This window comes from Homarus americanus, unplaced genomic scaffold (genome assembly GCF_018991925.1).
Source record: "Homarus americanus isolate GMGI-L3 unplaced genomic scaffold, GMGI_Hamer_2.0 scaffold32871, whole genome shotgun sequence".
NCBI classification, from domain to species: domain Eukaryota; kingdom Metazoa; phylum Arthropoda; class Malacostraca; order Decapoda; family Nephropidae; genus Homarus; species Homarus americanus.
This window is the reverse complement of record NW_024748870.1, coordinates 1991059-2013017: the sequence shown is the minus strand read 5'-3', so window position 1 is coordinate 2013017 and position 21959 is coordinate 1991059. Positions and strand designations below refer to the sequence as shown.

General features: G+C 43.2%; 1 protein-coding gene across 1 annotated transcript; it reads left to right on the top strand.

The window, feature by feature from the left end:
- The first annotated feature begins 616 nt into the window (after positions 1–616).
- On the top strand, positions 617–20625 carry LOC121853119 (mutS protein homolog 4-like). Its single transcript, XM_042347061.1, has 15 exons — positions 617–659; positions 838–891; positions 1554–1614; positions 2587–3155; positions 3932–4080; positions 4629–4834; positions 5135–5256; positions 7725–7897; positions 9931–10117; positions 10667–10800; positions 12028–12131; positions 13223–13442; positions 17624–17725; positions 19248–19361; positions 20569–20625. Exons 1-15 carry the CDS (start codon positions 617–619, stop codon positions 20623–20625), a joined length of 2295 nt encoding a protein of 764 aa, XP_042202995.1.
- The last annotated feature ends 1334 nt before the right edge of the window (positions 20626–21959 follow it).

Here is a 21959-nt window from a genome sequence, read left to right as displayed (position 1 = left end):
TACTGTGCTCACCATTTAGGTTAAATAATTAATTTGACTGTGGCTGGATAAAGATAAATTAGCTAACTAATGGACTCTACGGCTTTACTAAATATAATAAATAAAAACAAAATGCGAGAAGTAAACTGTAATAATTATCATGAAATTTTTCTAATTAGATAACTTGATGTAAATGAGTGACAACTGACAACATAAGTTAACTTTAATTGTTTGAATAAAAAAAAGCAGCGTTACTTCTGCCATAAATGGTTATCTTATGTACAGGCTAAGCACAACAGTCTCTGGAGCAAAAATAAATTGACAACCAGACTGAAGTCATGTGCTGGTCTAGATTATAAGAGTTTACTATCTAATAAACTTCCGTTTTCTATGAATGTTCCTTAAACGTTCATGTAAGACGGAAACTGTTATAAATAGCCACAAATTGGCATTTTCTCTATGTAATGTTGATTTATATCCCCTTTATAAATATTTTGAGTTATACAATTAAAAAATACATACATACTATATTTTCAAGTTACTATTAAACATTTCATTCAGACATGAGTGTGAAGGCGGGAACATTGGACCAGTGTTTTAGGTGGAACTTAATTATCCCATTTAAAAAACCTTGAATATGTCGTTTGTTCCTCTTTTCCAGGCAAAGACACCCAAATACAGTAAGTTAGTAAAATGTCCATGTATATACTAAAACTAATTATATATAAATAAAAATACGAACAATTTAGTAAAACGTCGGTGATGAAATTAACATGTTAAGACGCATATTTCTACTTTATCTATGAGGTATTGTTATGTTCATTTGATAAAGTTCTTTCTTTTAATATTTGTTTGCAGATATTTATGGTAACAACGGTGAGGAAAACTGGGCAGCTGACGACCCTGGGATTAGTAAGTAACATATTGTATATTTTAACAACTTTTTAGACTAATCGTTTTCCATAAATTAACTTAATCATTTCCTAATGATCTTTAGTACTATTTAACCCATATTCCAAGCGTTATCAATTTCAATATAAAAGTTTATATAATTATTTCACAATCCATCTTCTATGACATATAATTAAATTCATACAAGGCAGGGGGGCGCGGGTGGGTGGTGGGCGGGTGGTGGGCGCGGGCGGGTTGTGGGCGTGGGGGGGGGGGATTCCAGTGTATTTATAAGACTGTATTATATAAAGTGGATTTAAGTTTCATTCATATATGACTAAAGTTATACAGTTACACCTACAGCAGGTTAATTCATAGCTTAAAATGGTTAGTTTAGAATATATATTTGCATACAGTACTAGGCTGGGAGTAACTATTAATATTCTTGTCGATATACGAGTATTTACAATATAATAATACTATAATAAGTTAATCAGAATAGTTTTAATGCAATTATTTTATCTGAAGCTAAATAACTTACTAATACACCTAGCAGAGCCAAATACTGAGATGCATAAAAGTTTTCAATTATTAGTGTTTATATGTTATTTATAATGCAAAATAAGTCAACGGTGGATAAATTATGTCTTGTAATGGTAATAAATAAATAAAATACATTGCAGGTGTGAGCTACGGGAGTCTTAACGTATTTGGGCTGACTGGTGCTACTGACGACGATATCAGGTCAGTGTTTTAAATCTTCACCACATTATCTTTTATTCGAGGGGTGTTCTCGAAATACTAATATATATTTATATATTGCATGTGTAGGATCTGTAGTAAAATACATATTCTAGAACGCAGAAATAAAAAAAAATATTAAAAAAGTACTCGGCACTATCTCAAAGCTTCTAATAGACTGAGGCGATAAACAACGGTGCAACTTAAGTTATGTTTTATTGATATCTTAACCTCTACATTATTTCATTAGTGTCTCATGAGATTTACTTGTTTACGATTGACTTATTTTCTTCGCTGATTAATTTGTGTAAGGAACGAAACTTACTCTACGTTAGGACCAGTATACGGATAAATCCTCGATACATGTCCCACCATAACATTGCAGAAAACTTACAAATACAATAGTTTACCAATTAGGAACTTGTAGCAAAGTATGGAAACCTTAAAACTTTATTGTACAGTTTGGGAAATGAAGTGGATAGTGTGCAGTGCCGGTGACAAAGCCTCATTGTTTACCGAGGTTTAGTAATCAGTGTACTATAATATATGTTCAATAGTTGTTTTACAGTAAGTGGGTTCAGTGTTCACTCTGCTGCCAACTTCAGGTGGGAGTGAAACTGGTCACAGGTGTTAAATGAATTAAAAAGAAAATATCCTAGTCTAATTATTTTCCACGTGCGGTTTCATAATAATTTCTAGTTTTTAATGAATTAATTTAAAATACAGTAAATAATAAAATAAAAAGGAACATGTGATATGAATCTTGTAGTTTCATGTAATCACTTGTTTTACATTAAAACAGTCTCTCGTGTAATAATTGTTCTGCCTTTATGCTTTTTATCATTCCTCTCCTTCCTCTATCTCTTCTGACTACAACCTACATCTTCTCATCTTATTTTCTTAGTTCCCTTTCTTCTCCCATTCCTCCTTGTTCCGGTAAGCGAGTAACTAACACCAAGTACTCACTATCCTCAGCATTCCCAGTGAAAATGTCCCGGTACACTCCACGCCCTTCTCTACTCGCGTCCCGCCCCTCCTTGCTCGCGTGGCTTCGACAGTGGCCACGGACTCCTCCTTAGATACCCGCCAGACCCGGAACACAACAGCAGCAGGGGCCGGAAGAGGAGGAGGAGAGTCATCTACTGAGAGCATTAGCAGTATGGAGGTGGCCAGAAACAAAGATGGGTTAAGCAAAGATGTGACTGGGATGCGAAACTTGAGCCTCCTCTCTAAGACATCAGAGAGCTGGGCTTCTAGCAGTAGACGGGGTGCCAGGTCTTATCGCCAGCCTCCAGATCCTTTCATCTCCACCAGCACCACTACACTTTCCTCAGCTACCACCAGCAAGGTAAGGACGTCTGCCTCAAGTAGTAGCAACAGGACCCCTGCCTCGAATCGTATGAGGACTCCCGGCTCAGGACCTTCCAAGACTTCAGGCTCAGGGCGCTCTAAGACTCCTGGGTCAGGTAGAACCAGGACGCCGGGGTCAGCAGCCAGCAGGACACCACGATCTGCTCAGGAACTCCCTCCTTCTGCTATTGTGGGTAAGGAGGTGCTGTATGTCACCCTGGAGTGATTTATTGTAGGAGCCTTCCCCATCCTAGTTTAGCCAACAGTAGGATACATGGCCCTTCAGGGATATAGACACTGTCATCCACTGTGAAGTCATGTGTCTGTGGTCTTAAAATGGGACGTTTCTTGGAATTATTTAACTACCCGGGCTCTGAGTGTCTACCCTAGCATCTTTCAAACCTGATGTGCATTTTTTTCCATACTACAGAAACAGATGGCAAGCAAAACCGTGTGAACTTCCCTTAGAATTAGGTTTAATAAACGAGTGATGCACCGTGCCCCGCGAGCCTACGGCATTAACCCATACTTGTATATGAGCGATGTCACGAGCCAACCTAACCTAACTTAACGACCTTAGGTTAGGTTTGTTGGTTTGTGTTACCTTTTTTAAATGAATTATTGCCGTATTCTAAGCCGCCATTTATAAATAAACGCCCTAGCTGCTCTTCACGTGGAAACTTAAAACATTGGTCCAAGAAAAACAAAAAACTAACGTCCAGCACCTGTTTCTGTAATAACAAATAATTTTCAAAAAATCTTCCCACAGTTCGGAAAACACTAAATATGAAGACCGCACACAAGGGCTAATGTATCCCCTTGCTGTCCATTTATTTTAACTAATACTCTTGGTCCTGGGCATTTCTTACGCCTATTTAACCTAACTTGTACGTCCACAGCTTAAACATGGAATCATTATCATACACTACTTGGTAACATGTACAAGTATACGCTATGTTGTCTTTTACAGCGGTGGTGGAGGGTCGCGGGCAGGCTCGTAGGGAGGTAGGCGTGGCTGCCATCGACCTGCGTTGCCCACAACTCTCCCTGGCACAGTTCTCCGACACACACACCTACACCCGCACCATCACCAAGCTCTCCATTCTTAACCCACTCGAGGTCAGTTACCACCCACACCTTACACTGTCTTTCCTCACCACATTAACACCTACATCCACGCTCTTGCTTTTATCTCATCTCGTCCACACCCACACCCAAAACCTACCCACATATCCACACCCTACCCACATACCCACACCAGACCCACAACCCACACCTTTTCCAAGTTCATCATCCACAACCTATCCTCACTACCCCTGAGATCTGATCACTGTTATTATCTTCGCCATTCCAGTGAAGATAAAACTCAGAACTTTTGTATTTGTGTTTACTTGTGTATGTGATGATTGGTAGTGTTATATTATCGTGTAGATATATTTATGTATTTGTAATCTACTGTATATCAATGATCACGGCACACACACACACACACACACACACACACACACACACACACACACACACACACACACACACACACATAGTTGTTGAGGTTTTGCTAATCTATAACAGATCTTGTCAAAACGTATTCTTATGAGTGATGATATTGTTGTGTGTTGAAAGGCATACAGTATCCTGTATTCTGAGACGTTATTTAACATTTACAGATCATAGTAGCGACGACAGCGGTAAGACTAGAGTGTGAACGTGGTAGTGGAGGTGGTGGTCTGGTGAAGGTGGTGCAGGAGAGTATCCCAGGGGTCTCTGTTACCGCCGTCCATCGTCGCTACTTCAACGACACCCGCGGCTTGGCCATCGTCAAGCACCTGGCTGCTCCTCACTGTGCTTACGTCGAGAGACACGTCGCCACAAAGTGAGAGTGTGTGTGTGTGTGTGTGTGTGTGTGTGTGTGTGTGTGTGTGTGTGTGTGTGTGTGTGTGTGTGTGTGTGTGTGTGTGTGTGTGTGTGTTAAGGAAATGAAGAGAAACAACGAGAAGAGCGTAGATTATGACCAGTTTTCAGCATCACTAAAGGAGAGAGAAAGAATTGACTACAGCAGAAGAAAGGGGGTGATAACTGTAGGAAGAAAGTAATAACAGTAGTAAGGAGAGAGAGAGAGGAGTATGATCGTGGTGACGCCTGAAGTAACAACACACCTCATCATTGTTTACAGGTACTACTGCCTGGCGTCGGTGGCAGCTGTCATGAAGTACGTCGAACATATCCAACACGTCACCTACGCCCCCCACAGCCTCCTCGTCTCTCTCACCTCCTCAGAGAACTCGATGAGTATCGGTAGGTAGCTCTCTCTCTCTCTCTCTCTCTCTCTCTTTCTCTCTCTCTCTCTCTCACCTCCTCCCATTCGTAAGTCTTCATGACCTTCTCTGCTTCTCTACTTCCCTCTCACAGCTTTATTGTCTTGCCTCAATGACGTACATGTGTGTGTGTGTGTGTGTGTGTGTGTGTGTGTGTGTGTGTGTGTGTGTGTGTGTGTGTGTGTGTGTGTGTGTGTGTGTGTGTGTGTGTGTGTGTGTGTGCGTAAGCATTGACTTGTTACCATCACTTGGTCAGAATACTGGTCGTGTCGTAAGCTGGAGCTGGTGAGGAGCCTACGAGGAGGGTGGGAGGAGTCTCTCTTTGGGGCCCTCAGGCACACGCGCACACCGGGAGGCACCAGGCTCCTCAGGGCTTCCCTTCTGCAGGTACAGTAATTAACTCCCTCAGTTCTTTCACGTAAACTCTCTCTCTCTCTCTTCTCTCTCTCTCTCTCTCTCTCTCTCAAGGTAATCTCTCTCCTTCTGTTGGTAAACTCTCTTTCTTCAGGTAAACTCTATCTGTAGGTAATCTCTCTCCTACTACAGGTAAACTCTCTCTCTCTTTACAGGTAAACTCTGCTCCTAAAGTTATATTCTCTCTTCAGCCTATAGGTAAACTCTCTCTCCTTCTGCAGGTAAACTCTATCTTTCCAACATGTTTTACTGAGAACCTGTGCAGTACTTGTAGAACTTACTTAACCAGTTGATACAAGTTCTTTATTCTGATAGTGGTCACTGAAATAACCAACTTGTAATGCTTATATTATGAGCTACTGAGGTGAATACATTACTAATACAAGATAAGGAGATAAAACAAGAACATCATTTACACCTTTTACTTAGAAAACATAATTACATTACTTCAATAAGCCATTAAGATAACTTATTTTGTAGTAATGACGTAAAGTGATAAGTACCTGGTCTTCGAAGTCTTTCCATAAGCCACTAACCTACTTTTAAGTTCTTAGTATGCTGATCTAGATAGTTTACTTGTACCGATGATAAGAAAAACTCCCTGGTGTTGACATGCCTCTTACCCAACCTACCTACCCACCCACCCAGCCTCTCAGCCAGCCACCCACCCAGTACCTCTCCTTCAGGCACCTCCTCAAGGCCCGTTCTGTGCCTCCTTTATGGAGTTGAAGGATAATGTTATCTACCGCCACATCACCCACGATATTATCCTCTCACATCAAGCACGTTGATGCTAGATGAAACGTAGTCTGGTATCGACAGCGGGTCCAGGGGGGGCTCTTATAGGCACTCGTGAACTATACCCATATCTTGAAGGCTAACGTGTGTGTTCTCTCTCCCTCTTCCTCCTGATCTTTATTTTCTCCCCTCTCTTTTATCGTCTCTTTCGTGTTTCTGGCTGCTACTGTTATCACTCTTTTTTCTTCCATCTCCTCTTCTCCATTCCCCCTTCCTCTCTCCCTCTCTTCTTAGCATCCCTGGACGCTCACCAACACCACAACCACCATCTCGGCCTAACAACACAGCCTTACGCCGATGCTTCCATCATTGCCTCCCGCCTCGACACCCTCCAGTACCTAGTGGAGCACCCCGACCTCTTCTACACTCTCCAGGTAACTTCAAAGATGAGTTAATTGTTCTTAATCACCAATAAACGACTGTAAACTCTTTTAAAAAATAACCCAGTGATAATAATTTAGTAATATTTACCAATAAAAACAGTACAATTTCGGAACCAAGTGTCAATTGTTCGATATGTTTCCCATTCAGTTGATAGCACGTTTCCAATAGGTATACTTCAGACACCTGTGAATATTTTCGAATAGGGTCTCTACTTCCCTAAAGACTTATCAAACATCCTCTTACATAAGGTTAGAATATAACACATGATATCAACTTATCATTACTGAATTGAAGGTGTCTCACTATCCACTGATTGGGTTTCAAATAGTCAAAACCCGAGGTACTTGTTAGCCGGTATACAGTGACAGTCATGTGAGGTGTTTGTGTAAGAGCAGTGTGTTTCTTTCAGTCGATCCTTGGGCGGTTCCCTGATATAGACTGGCTACTCTCCATGTGTGTCCAGGTGCCCAAAGAAGTAAGAAAAGTCACTATTTTTTCCGTAGTTGTATAGAATGAATAGAAGTTATAATTTACAACCCCTTTCCTAGCCTTAGTTTGACCCCCCCCCCCACCTTTAATTTGTGATTTGAGTGTGTGCAAGAACGACTCCCTAAACTGTATTTGTATCTGGACTTTTTATTATGCCTTGTAACTCACTACCAAGGGGGAATTACTGTACTTGTGCACTATACCAAAAAATCAATTACTGTACCTGTGGACTGTAACAGAAGTCAATTACTGTACCTGTGGACTGTAACAGAAATCAATTACTACACCTGTGAACTGTACCAGAAATCAATTACTGTATCTGTGGACTGTACCAAAAATCAATTCTTGTGTTTATGTCCCAAGGAATAAAAATTGCTACATCAGAAACCTTTATGGAATTTGCACAGGATACGGAACAGCGTTGTGAGCTCCGCCTCAACTACGTGATATCCATGAAGAACACCCTGGAGTTGGTAGACCCCCTGGCTAAGGCTCTCCACGATGTGACTGACCCTCTGCTGCTCACTATCAAGGAGGTAGGTTGGGTTGGGAGGAGGTGGATGAGTCACAACACTTCTTCCTCCTTCTCAACCATCACCCGTCACCCATTAGCATTACCAATCACCATAACTCATCACAAACAACCACCACCACCACTATCACCCATCACCATCATCAATCACCAATCACCCACCCACCAACACCTACCATCACCCATGACCTCAAATTATTTATTTTTACTGATCTAAAAACAAAACCCTATTTTTGTTTACCTATGAATAAAGTCGTTCACGGGGAGTTAACTAACCACAGTAAGTTTTTGATAATATGACTAAAAATACCTCCCCCCCCCAAGTAAATATATTAAAATAACAATAAACTAAGGTGATCTCTTTCCCACCGGTGCCACCAACAGTTCAGTCCGAAAAGGTGTGCCTAATGAGACGTGTATTAAAGACGCGACAGAGATTAATTAAACTCTCGAGAGATTTTTTGAAAATAATTAATCTCTAGCCCTCAAATATGTCTCATTATATTAGCTTTTTCATACCATGGTTGAGACTTGAGAGAGACTGTAATCCAACAGCAGTAATTAGAGTTTAATAATAATAATAACAACAGAGAGAGAGAGAGATTAAAAAAGAGACAGGAAGAGAGAAAGAGAGACAGGGAGAGAAACAGCCCGGGATTTAACTCAAGAGCAGACAATCAGCAAGACATTAATAATATATAAGCCTACAATATGGAGTACTGTAGATTACATTGGGTGAAGCGTGTATACTTGTATGAGTATTGAAGTCCTTGTGTATATAGTATGATGTGGTGTGGGAGGGTTAGTGCTGTGGCCTGACGGTGGTACTGTATCCTCAACAAAAGTATGTACTACAGTTAGAGTAATACATGCGTGGTACAGGACTGGTGGATGTTCTGTAATATGTGTTTATGATGAAGGATTGAAGAATTTTTTGAGGGGGAAAGTTTGCTGATTGGAGAGAAGGGGGTGATAGTGTGTGTGTGTGTGTGTGTGTGAACAACTACGTTGGAATGGTCATGTTACTCGCATGGACGACAGTAGATTGCCAAAGCAGCTACTTTACAGTCACCTAACGAATAGTAAACGTAACGGTGGCGGGCAACTGAAGAGGTATAAGGATAGTCTTAAGACAAACCTGAAAAAGTGCCAAATCGACCCCCTCACCTGGGAGACGATTACTCCACACCGTAACGCTTGGAGGAGCACCACAAGAGAAGGTGTCTATACTTTTGAGTTAGCCCGACTGCATACCGAGGCAGACAAGCGCCAACGCCGGAAAGATGCTGCCACCGCCCCTCCCGCACTAGATGTAGCCCCCCACATGTGCAACATCTGTGATCGACCCTGCCGGTCCCGTATCGGCCTCTTTAGTCACCTCAGAGCTCACCCACGAAGGTGACATCCTTAATAACTCATATCATTATATCATGGCTGGATGATCGTCATACACGATTCTGAGTGATAGCAAAGTGGAAGTTGTAGTCTGTCTCTATGAATGAATGCGTGTATGTATGTATGTATGTATGTATGTCTTTGGATAACACTTCAAAGAGAAAATAAATCTCATGGAAACCAGAATGAGCAAAAGAAAATCCAAAATAAGAGAAAGAAAGAGTTTGTATATTTGGTAAAGATGAAAGAAAACTCTGGAATGTGTCTGAATCCATCACTGAACAGAGACTCATAGGAGCCTTATATCTCACATTAGCTGTCATGTTTAAGATGATAATAGAACCTGATGATTGAGTCTTATTGCCAGGAGTCATACCAAAAAATAGTAATGCTATACGGAGAATAATTATATACGGGTTGTGTTATTGCCCGGAATCTTTCAACAACGGGTATATATTTTCCTACACGTATATAAGATGATACTTGATTTGTTATTATTGTTGATTTGTTGTAGATGATTTGTTGTTGGTTATTGTTGACATGTTGTTAATTTAGTTGATTTGTTGTTGTTGATTTGGTTATTGTTGATTGATGTTGTAGCTGATTTATTGTTTCTATTATTGATCTGTTGTGGTGGTGTAGGGCGTGAGCAGTACGGTGCTGGAGGAGCTACTGGGGGTACTGAGAGAGGTGGTACACGAGGACGCCCGGATGGTGAAGGGCGCCGCCGCTATGAGGACTCAGCGCTGCTACGCCATCAAGAGCCACGTCAACGGCCTACTCGATGTCGCCCGCAAGATCTACTCAGAGATAATCGACGATATTACAGGTGAGGTGGAGAGGTTATAGGGCGTGGCAAGTGAGGTAGAGAGGTTATAGGGCGTGGCAAGTGAGGTAGAGAGGTTATAGGTGCGTGGCAGGTGAGGTAGAGAGGTTATAGGTGCGTGGCAGGTGAGGTGGAGAGGTTATAGGTGCGTGGCAGGTGAGGTGGAGAGGTTTATAGGGCGTGGCAAGTGAGTTTGAGAAGTAGTGATGAAGGAAGGGGTTAAAGACAGGTGTGACCCGTGGAGGATAAGGAGACAGGTGAGGAGAACAGGTAGGACTCATTAAGGTGTACAGGTGTGCAAGACAGGGATAGTACTGGGGGGGGGGGACTCGTGAATAATGGATGTTGTATTGTAAATTCTGTCTGTTTGTCTGTCTGTGTCTGTCTCTATGTCTGTCTGTCTGTGTCTGTCTCTATGTCTGTCTGTCTGTCTCCTGCTTATTATCTCAGAAATAAAGATTCTATTTACGACAGTCTGAGGAGGCTGCCAGCGAGTGAATCACCCCGTGTATGTGGCGTTGAAGTGAGAAGGTCATTATTTATACCACACAGAACACGTGGAGACTGCGGGCAGGGAACACGGGGTGTATGTGAGGGTCGGCCATAACGCTGCCAGGGGTTTTCACATCACCATTCCCGTCAAGAAGAAAACACAACCGCCTCGCCTTGACAGCGTTTTCATACAGGTAAGAGGAATGTTGTCATCAGTCTCCTCTCCTCCCCACTCCTCTCCTCTCCTCTCCTCTCCTCCCCACTCCACTCCTCTCCTCTCCTCTCCTCTCCTCCCCACTCCACTCCTCTCCTCTCCTCTCCTCGTGTCTCGTAGTTTGTGTAAATGTATTATAATAATGTTAAGATGAGGCATATATTAGTTAAGGGGAATCATAGAATATTCATTAGTATTTAAAATTATTAAAAGATCGAACATGATATCATTTGGGGGGCAGGTAACATTTCGTCCAGTTTATACGGGTAACTCTCCTTCAATTATATCCAGTGTAAAGTAATTAAACCTGTCTTACACCTTAATAACTTCCTGTAATGACTCTCTAGAATAATTTTCCCCTGTGCCAGAACCTTCCCGTACACCTGGAGAGGTTTCGTCATCTCATTAACACCTGCTGGGGAGGAACAGACAGACCGAGTGACCAAAGTTTCCCCTAGTTTCTACAACATTCCTCCCTAATCTAAATTGTTGTCCTCTTAATTCCCGACCCTTCCTAGTTTATGAATTTATTTCTTAACTTTACCATAAAGATTGTCGCTCTCATCCAAATATATTCTGAAATCAATCGTATTTTTCACCCAAGACGTTTCTCACCTAACCTGTAAATCAACCTCGACACACACACTCAAACACTGCGGTGGGTATGATTCCCTGTCGTAAGAAACTTGTCATCCATCCAGCCTTGTTGATTAAAACCAGTAACGGGTGTGTGTATGGCGGGCTTCCCTTACCTAACTCCCTGCAGAGAAACCCGATAGCAACAGCCTACTCAATCAGACCGTGACCCGGAACTATTGTCTGTGTGTATAAGCCATCTTTGTTTGCATCACATAACTCTTTTGTTTATTTTGTACTAACTTGAAGGAAATTCGTCAAGTATATACAGATCTATAGGTGAAATATCTGTCTGTCTGTCTGTTGGTTTGGAGATGCTATTGGATTAGGTTAGGCTAGAATAGGTTAGGAGAGGTTAGGTTAGGTTAGGTTAGGCTAGAATAGGTTAGGAGAGGTTAGGTTAGGTTAGGTTAGGTTAGGTTAGGTTAGGAGAGGTTAGGTTAGGAGAGGTTAGGTTAGGTTAGGTTAGGTTAGGTTAGGCTAGAATAGGTTAGGAGAGGTTAGGTTAGGTTTTATCTAGTAATCTTTTCTATCTAAGGTGTAAACTGCTAGTGTTGTTGTTACGTTACAGATACAGCGTGGTCGAGGCTGTATCACCTGTACCACGGAACACCTGTACCAGCTGGACCAACGCTCCCGGGACACACTGAGAGAGATCCTCATCATGAGTAACGTGTGAGTGACTCATACTCATAATTAATTGTTTTGGACACCTCGACGCCCAAAGAGAATTAATCCACATTATTGAAGGCCGATTAAGTGTAAACTATAACCCATATAATCTAAAGTTTACCTGTAATTAGTTATATTATTATTATTATTATTATTATTATTATTATTATTATTATTATTATTATTATTGTTGTTGTTGTTGTTATCAGTATCATTATTATCATTGTTTTACTTATTATTATTATTGTTGTTGTTATTGCTGTTGATATTGTTGTTATTATTGTTACTGTTGTTGGATAAATAACTGCCCTTTATTTATCCAGATCAGGTTAGGTTAGGTTAGTTTTTTCCTCTGCCCTTGTTTGTCTGTCTGTTTTTTCTCTCTGTCTTTTTGTCTGTCTGTCTGTCTGTCTCTGCCTGTCTTTCTATATGTCTTTCTGTCTTTCTGCTTGTCTTCCTGTCTGTCTCATGATATACCGAACCTCATCATGAAAGCAATTATCTAGGTCTGAGTTTCCCTAAAACCAATTTCATTAAACAGCTCAGTGATTTTATTGCTCCCATCTATTATTCTTTCTCTCATCTGTCGCTACTTTCCACCCTTCATTTCTTCCACTCCATGTCGCACCTTCCCTGCCACACGAACTTAACCTATCCTTCCCTGCCAGACGGAGCCTTGCCTTCCCTGCCACAGGCTTAACCTAGCCTCTGACAGACGATTCTAGGATTAACCTAACCCCTTACGAATACGTGGCAGACAGGCTAATCTCACCTATCCTGGCAGAGCGGATCTGCTTAGCCTTCCCTGGCAGACGAGTCTAAACTAAGCTAACCTCCCCTGACAGACGATTCTAAGTTAACCTAACCTACCCTGGCAGACTAACCGAACCAAACCTACCCTGGCAGACGAACTTAACCTAACCTTACCTGACAGAACCTAACCTAACCTAATCTTCCCAACAAACGAACCTAACCTAACAGATAAACTACAGTATGAAGAAAATAAAAACCCTGCTAAAAGTACAATATAAAAACCCTGACAGGTAAAAATCTCAATATAAATCAACACGAGATATTTATAATGTGAATTGCAGGATCGTGTTGGAAATGCTGGTTGAGGCTCGTGGCCGCATGGGGGCGCTACACGGGCTGGGGGAGGCGGTGGCTACGCTCGACCTGTTGGTTGCTCTGGCTCATGCTGCCGCCCTTGGGACTTGGGTTAGGCCTGAGTTCTCTCACGCCCTGGCTATCCGTAACGGCAGGCATCCCATCCTTGACGTACTGGCCATCAAACCTCCCGTCCCTAACAATACAGTGAGTAGTAGTAGTAGTAGTGGTGGTGGTGGTGGTGGTGGTGTCAGTAGTGGTGGTGGTAGTGTCAGTGGTGGTGGTAGAGTCAGTGGTGGTGGTATCAGTGGTGTAGGGTGGTAGTGATGTTGTCATAAGAACCAGTATAATCTTGTGCCTGGGACCAAATCAGATGTCCGGAGGCGGACGTTACCGTCGCCCAAGGTGCTGGTCACTATGCCTGGTAACATTCCTTGCTGCGTCTGTGCTAGCCCGAACCAAAACTGCACAAATTGTGTTTGTGCGAGAAATAACCGACCATGTGTGAATTGCAGGAAGCTAGACCAGTGTCGGAACCCACGTCGCAGGGAGCCGACACAGGTGGCCACAGTGGATATCGCCGGGACCCAACTACCCGATGATATCCGAAATGATAGCAGTGAGTCTACTCAACCCGATAATGTAGTACTAATAAATGCTGCTCCCTCAGTAGCAGGTGTCCACGAGGAGAATGAGAGACAGCCGCCTCAGTGGAATGGCATGTCGATGGAAAATGCAGGCGTATGGGTCAAAGAAACCTACTCAGAAATTGTCAAGTGGTCGCCCGCTAACTTATTTGAACCACCCAAGTGTGCGGCCACCAAAGAAATGATTCGGGAGATGACTCACTTCATGACTGATTACACTCAGGACCGCTTCCTCGCCCCCCTAGCTCTTCAAATACTGGCAATAATACCACATCTATTTTGTCAGAGGACACACACAAAGGCTAAGCACAAAGAAAATGTGGCAGCAATGAAGAGAAGGTTGACAATGTGGCAGACTGGGGCCCTAGATGATCTCCTATGTGAAGCAAGAACACTGCAGGAGAGACTAAAATCTACGGGTGACGGAAAGCAAAACACCGATGACGTGGCAAGACAATTTGGAAACAAAATGCGTGTGGGAAAAGTGTCTCTCGCGGTAAGATCTCTCACACATGAATCCTCCGGTGGAGTGATGCCAATAAACAGAGCGACATTAAAACTATTGAAAGAGAAACATCCCCCTGCAAGCGAAGATGAAGGCATCAGGCTCCAGGGTGCTTATATCCCACCAAACGCTGTCCTGTTCGAGAAAATAACAGGAGAGATGGTGTGGAAAAAGGCACTGAAGACTCGAGGCGGAGCCGGCCCTTCAGGTCTGGATGCAAACGGTTGGAGAGTCATCCTCAGCACAAACAAGTTTGGCCCTGTAGCAAGCGATCTCTGCACTGCCATTGCCACCCTTGCAAGAAAGCTTGCATCCTCTTGCTGCCATCACCTCCAGGCCTTGACGGCCTGCCGCCTTATTCCTCTGGAAAAGAAACCAGGATGTAGACCTATAGGGGTGGGGGAAGTGCTGAGGCGGATCATCGGAAAGTGCATAATGGAGGTGGTAAAGGATGATGTCAGGGCAGCAGCAGGGAACCTACAAGTGTGTGCTGGCCACCAGGCTGGTGGGGAGGCGGCCATTCACGCCATGAGATTGATATTTGAGCAGCGTGATTGTGAGGCCGTTCTCCGGGTGGATGCTTCAAACGCATTCAACATACTTAACCGCAAGGCGGCACTGCACAACATCAAGATCAAGTGTCCTAGCTTTGCGATGTATGTTGAAAATTCGTATAGGAATCCTTCAGACCTCTACGTAGTAAACAACAAGGCTCTACGAGGTGATACCATCCTACAGTCGACCGAGGGAACAACACAGGGAGACCCCGTTGCAATGGCAATGTATGCAATAGGCCTATCAGTGCTCCAACAAGCAATAAAGTATGAAACAACTGGGGTCAAACAAGTGGCATATGCTGATGACCTCACAGGAGCAGGAAAAGTGGAGGACATCAAAAAGTGGTGGGACCTGGTAACATCGCGAGGTCCACAAATAGGGTACCACCCAAACGCCAGCAAATCCTTCCTCATCGTGAAGCCAGATCATTATGATCGGGCTGTGGAGGTTTTCGGCGAAAGTGAGGTCAAAATAACTAAGGACGGCCAAAGACATCTAGGCGCAGTAATTGGCACCACGGACTTCAAGACCCAGTACGTAGGGGGAAAGGTGAACGAGTGGGTTAGCGAAATCCATGCTCTATCGGAGATTGCTAACACAGAGCCACATGCGGCCTTTGCAGCATTCACACATGGAGTCAAGCATCGTTGGAACTACCTGATGCGTACCATCCCTGAGATCCGACCCCTCCTCCACCCTTTGGAAGAAGCAATCAGTGTCAAGTTCATTCCCAAACTAGTGAAACACCACGACTTTACCCCAGTAGAAAGAACACTTCTTGCACTTCCACCAAGACTGGGAGGGATGGGACTAACTAATCCAGAGGAGATTGCTGACTCTGAACATCAAAATTCACTTAAGCTCACGGCAGCCCTCACTGACCACATAATAGCCCAGAATGCAACAGGGGAAGTGGACACCAGCGAAGTTAATAAGATCCGTAGATCCATTACAACAGATCGGCAGCACTGCCAAAATGACATGTTGCAGCAACTATTGCTGCAGGTTCCAGAAAATTGACAAAAAAAGTAGCTATAGCGCAGGAGGTGGGCGCCTCGAACTGGTTAACTACGTTACCGATAAGGGCAAATGGTTTCAGCCTTAACAAACAAGAATTTACAGATGCCATTGCTCTAAGGTACGGTTGGCCAGTAGATGGTTTGCCCTCCCAATGCGTGTGTGGCTATTCCTATGATGGCGATCACGCCATGGTTTGCAAGAAGGGGGGCTTCATATGCATGAGGCATGACGAGGTAAGGGATCTCACAGCAAATATGTTGAAGGAAACCTGCCGGGACGTCATGGTAGAACCGACCCTCCTTCCACTGGATGGCGAGATCCTCCAACACAGGACTTCAAACACATCTAACGAAGCCCGTGTGGACGTCAGTGCTCGAGGATTCTGGACGCGGGGACAGCGAGCCTTCTTCGACATCAGGATTTTTGATCCCATGGCCGTTTGTCACCGTAACCTAGCTCTCGATGCTGCACATAGGAGGAACGAGAACGACAAGAGAAGGGCATATGGGGAGAGAATTCAAAATGTCGATCAAGGCAGCTTCACTCCGCTAGTGTTCACAACCTCTGGTGGGATGGGCCCAAGCGCAAGATGTTTCTACGCCAGACTCGCGGAGCTGATCTCCGAACAGAAGCAGCAGCCCAGAAGTTATGTCACAGCCTGGATGAGATGTCGACTGTCCTTCTCTCTCCTTCGGTCGGCTTTGCTCTGCCTCAGGGGAACGAGAGCTTCTGCCCCTACTCCGTCAACTGCTGCAGATATCGACTATGAGGCTACAGTCACCGAATGCCGCATCGATCTGCGGCTCAACTAATTTAACACAGATAGGATAGTTGCTTATGTATTAGGATATTTAATATTAAGGTAAATAAATGGTGGCGAAGGTGTGGCTATTGGGGGAGGCTGGAGGCCACGTTTTAAAAAAAAAAAAAAAAAAAAAAAGTAGTAGTAGTAGTAGTAGTAGGTAGTAGTAGTAAGTGTTAGTGATGATAGTGGTGACAATAGTGGTGGTAATGGTGGTGTCAGTAAAAGAAGCGATAAGGGTATTTACAATGTATGTGTGTGTGTGTGTGTGTGTGTGTATGTGTGTGTGTGTGTGTGTGTGGAGGAAGGAGACAGCTCGAGTTAGGGAAAATCTCTCGGGGGAAATTTGGTCGTCAAGTCCCTCCCTCGACAGGAAACTTCAACAACAAACTTCCACTGATCCTCAATATAATCCGCTTCGTTCTGTCGCTTAAGGGACCAACATGTGAAGTATTGCATCCTAAACCCACGTATAGTTAAAAAAAAGATAAAAATTAATATATTAAACTTAAAAAAACAAAACAACGATTTTATCCTGACCCTTTGAAATACATGAGTTGAATCTATGGCCTCTGAGAACATGTAATGATCGAATTATAGAACAGTGTGTCTTATGTGATGTCTGTTATAGTGCATGGATTATAATATGATGTTTGTGTTATAATTAATATCTGTATAATAATTACCTATATGACAACAATACACTGGACATATTCTCCCCATTGTGATTCAGCTTCTCAAACATAGTCTCCCCTCCCCCCCGACCCCGTCCCTCTCCTCCTCTCATCACTAAAGCTGGTAGAGAAAGAAGACATGCTAGTGAGACGTGCACATACTATTCCCCTTCCTCCGACAGTTCCTGAGCCCGGAGAACAGCGTGATGGTGGTAACAGGACCCAACATGAGCGGCAAGAGCACCTACCTCCGTCAGATCGCCTTAATACAGGTCCTTGCCCAGGTGTGTTTACTAGTGTTATTGCTTCGTCCTGCCAGGTGTTGGATGTCTGGGCTACTCTATTCTGTCCCATTCTAACCTAACCTAACTTCATCTAATCTAATCTAACCTGATCTGACCTGACCTTATCTAACCAAAGCTAACATCATCTAACCTAACCTGACCTTATCAAACCTAACCAAACCATACACGTTTTTCCTCACAATAAATAACAGTAAGGGAAGAAACTATCACACAAAACTATTTTCCCGAATTACTTTAAGTGCTGGGGAAAATACGGCGAATACAGTGTCCATATTTTCGTAATTCTGAACTCGATATGGTTACAGTACAACATCATCCCTATATTCTATCACTTTTTAGTACAATTAATTTTTTATTTATTTTGTGCTGATTTTTTTCTTATAGTCAAGTTTACTTTCAAAGGTTAAATAATCTTTTACTTCAAGACAATTAACTTTATTTTTATTTATTACCAGCGTCACTTCCTTTAATCTTCCATGATAAAAATAAATAATAACGCGAATGTGGGTTTCTTTTATTCTTAGGTCACTTCAATGGATACGTCCATAAAAAATAAAAATAAAAATAAACACACACACACACACACACACACACACACACACACACCAAAAAGCCATCTATATTCTTACATGACTGTTCTTTTGAAGATCTAAAAATGACTACAAAGTCTCCAGAAAAAAAAAGATACATTGTCTCAAGTATATAAGAGTCTTCAATATTTAACCGGAGAATCTTCAGTCGGATACCTGGGTGATACTCCCTCCTCCTACCCCCCCCTCTCCCCACTCCCAAGGTGAGGTATTAATATGTATAACAAAAATCATCGAAAGAAAATAAACCAGATTTTAAGGGATTATGTATGAAAATCTGGGTATTTGTTTTCGATGACTGTGTATATGTATTGTAATTTTGTAAGGGATGTATTTGAGCCTTCAGTCGTGTTCTGTGTGTGTGTGTGTGTGTGTGTGTGTGTGTGTGTGTGTGTGTGTGTGTGTGTGTGTGTGTGTGTGTGTGTGTGTGTGTGTGTGTGTGTGTTTGTGTGTGTGTGTGTGTGAGTGACAAAATGTGTCATCTAATCGTATCACTGTGTTACCTGTGTTATTATATGTTATCCACGTGTTATTTGTGTATTAAATATGTGTTATCATATGGTAAGACCAGCTATGTGTTATCATGTGTCACTCATATGTATCCTCCCAGCTGAGCTAGGCCCTTCCCTGCCTCTCTTGGGTGACCGCCTCTATCCCTGTATTAATGACAAACGCTACAAGCGCCTTGGAAGATGCTTGATTGATGATTGATTATACAGTCATGAGAATATTGGTCTTTGTGTGGGTATTGGTGGGGGGTGGGGAGATAGGTGAGGGGTTAGGTGAGGGGTTAGGTGAGGGGTTAGGCGAGGGGTAGGTGAGGGGGTTAAAGTTACTGATGTGATGTGAAGTGAAAGGGACGAAACTGTTTTATCTCGGTGTAAACAATAACAAAGTGTCATCACCTACAGATCGGGAGCTTCGTGCCGGCAGAGTATGCTTCCCTGCGGCTGGTGCGACAGATCTACACACACCTGGGCTCCGAAGACGCACCTGAAAACAACGCCTCTACCTTTCAAGTTCAGGTGAGAGAGAGGAGGGAGGAGAAGGAGGGGAGCTGTAGGTGAGAGGCAGGAGATGTGTGTGCGTGTGTGTGTGTGTGTGTGTGTGTGTGTGTGTGTGTGTGTGTGTGTGTGTGTGTGTGTGTGTGTGTGTACAGTGTATATAGATTTACATGTTTGAGGCGTCAGAGTAACTCACTATCACTCGTAGCTGCCTGTGACCAGTCTTAACTGTGTCGTGTTTACACAATATAATGACTTAGACTCATGCATATAAATTAGGTTGCATCGTGTTAAAATACCAACATTAATCTCGTCATCTCTCATACACTCAACAGCTTTACTGAGTTATGGTTAAGTTGTTCGTATATTGTGTGGGTCTCTAACCTAACCTAACCTAACCTAACCACCTTCTCTATCTCCTGTTATAACAATATATATTACTCTTCCTCCATCTTGATAAATCCAATAAACATGTAACTTATTATTCCCCCACTGATAAAAAAAAAGATAATTAATTCTCTCCATCTCACCATTGACAAAACACACACACACACAAACGAAAATAAAACTCCTCCTTCACACGCAATATGGTTTGTGTTCGAGTACCACCACCGCCACTACCACACACTCCCCTCCCCCCTTCCCACACACTCCCCTCTCCTACCACACCCTCCCCTCCCCTCCCCCATCACCAGACTCGATACTCTTGTTCTTTTCAGAGATCTATACCTTTTGTTTCCCTCGATACTATGAAAAGCCTTTGACATAAACTGGCATCAGATTCCCGTTCCAAGTATTTGTTTTTTTCTGATGTTCAATTCCTGAATCTCCCTGTATGTGTGTGTGTGTGTGTGTGTGTGTGTGTGTTGTGTGTTGTGTGTGTGTGTGTGGTTCTCCCTACACCTCCAATTATCTTTATATTTCTTTAGTCCAGATAAGTAATAAGGAGAAACGTAGAAAAAAAAAAGAAAAATAATTAATTCACACCACACACCACACACACACACACACACACACAATAAACCGAACCAATAACCAGGATAAGAAATATTCCACTTTTGGGGAATTGATAAGAAAACAGCATAACTTACCTCCTCGTACCCTCTCTCCCCCACCCTTCCTCTCCCTCTCTCTACAAAAGGACAGACTCTCTTATGCTCCTACTCACAGATCATCCGACCGTTTCAGCTTTACCAGTTCCTCTCCCGAATATCATTTCCCCAAATAGGACTTTGAAAATCTTTTTGAAGTTGGCCGGGACTTGCTGGATCAAGAGACTGGGTAAACCTAGGTAAGGGGTCGAGGAGGAGAGGGGTAGGGGAGCGGTGGGGAAGGAGAGGGGTAGGGGAGGAGGTGGGGGAAGGAGAGGGGTAGGGGAGGAGGTGAGGGAAGGCACAGGCTTTATTGCAGAGGCCACGATCTCTTTTCTTACTGTCTATTCCTCCACCTCCACCTTACCTCCACCTTAACCCCACATCCACCTTGACCCTACCCTCACCCCACCTCCCCCCCACCACCACCCCCCACCCACCAACCCACTCTTGATATAAAAAAATGGTTGATCTTACGTAGTGTGTGTGTGTGTGTGTGTGTGTGTGTGTGTGTGTGTGTGTACAAATAAAGTTATATCTATACACACATAAAGGTTAACAACACAACACACCTACCCTCCCTTACCCTAGAGAAGTCATACTCAGAACCCATACACTATCAGCCTCAACGACAGTATAGCTAAGGGCCTGACCTAGAGGAGAGTGGCAGGAATAACTGAAGATGTATGGACAATGTTTACGTCACGTGTAATGGGAGATGTTGTCTAGGTAGGTGAAGAATGATGAAGAGGAGGAGAATGAGAGGAGGAGGAGGGGAAGAGGAAAGGGAGAAGGATGATAACAGGGTGGAGGAAGAGGGAGAGAAGGAAGATGAAGAGGTGGAGAAACAGGAACGGGAGAGAAAGAGGAGGAAGAGAAGGAAGCGTAGGAGGAGGAAGAAAAAAAGAGAATAAGGAAGAAAATGGAGAGGAAGGAGAAGAAAAATATTAAAAAGAGGAAGATGACGAAGAAAAGATAGAAGCAGATATCATAAATAAACGGAATAAGAAAATAAATACAGGAAGAAGCAAGACGATCGTGATAATAATAATGTTAAGAAGAAATTAGTAATGATAAGAATAAAGAACGAGAAGAATATCAAGATAATAATGATAAGAATTTGAAACAGTAAACACAACACAAGACCTCCAATAATGAAATACTACTACAACACAACACGCGATCTTGTGCAATAAAGGCAAGGGAAGGAAAGAGAGAGGGGAGGGAGGGAGAGAGGAGAGAGAGAGAGAGGGGAGAGAGGAGAGAGAGGAGAGGGAGAGAGAAAAAGAGAGAGTGCTACAGGCTTCAGAGCTCACACAGGCCAATCGTGGGGAGGCAATATCGGACACAAAAAGCCATCAGGTGTGAGTGACGGGCGAGCATTACCACCATGAGAGATGAGTGTAAGTAAGCATTGTACCGCCTCTTGTTGTCCACGAGGGAGGCGTCATGTGCCGTGGTCACCCAGTAATTGGATGTTGGTCCACGCTGGTAAAGCTGGTGGTGGTGGTGGTGGTGATGGTGATGG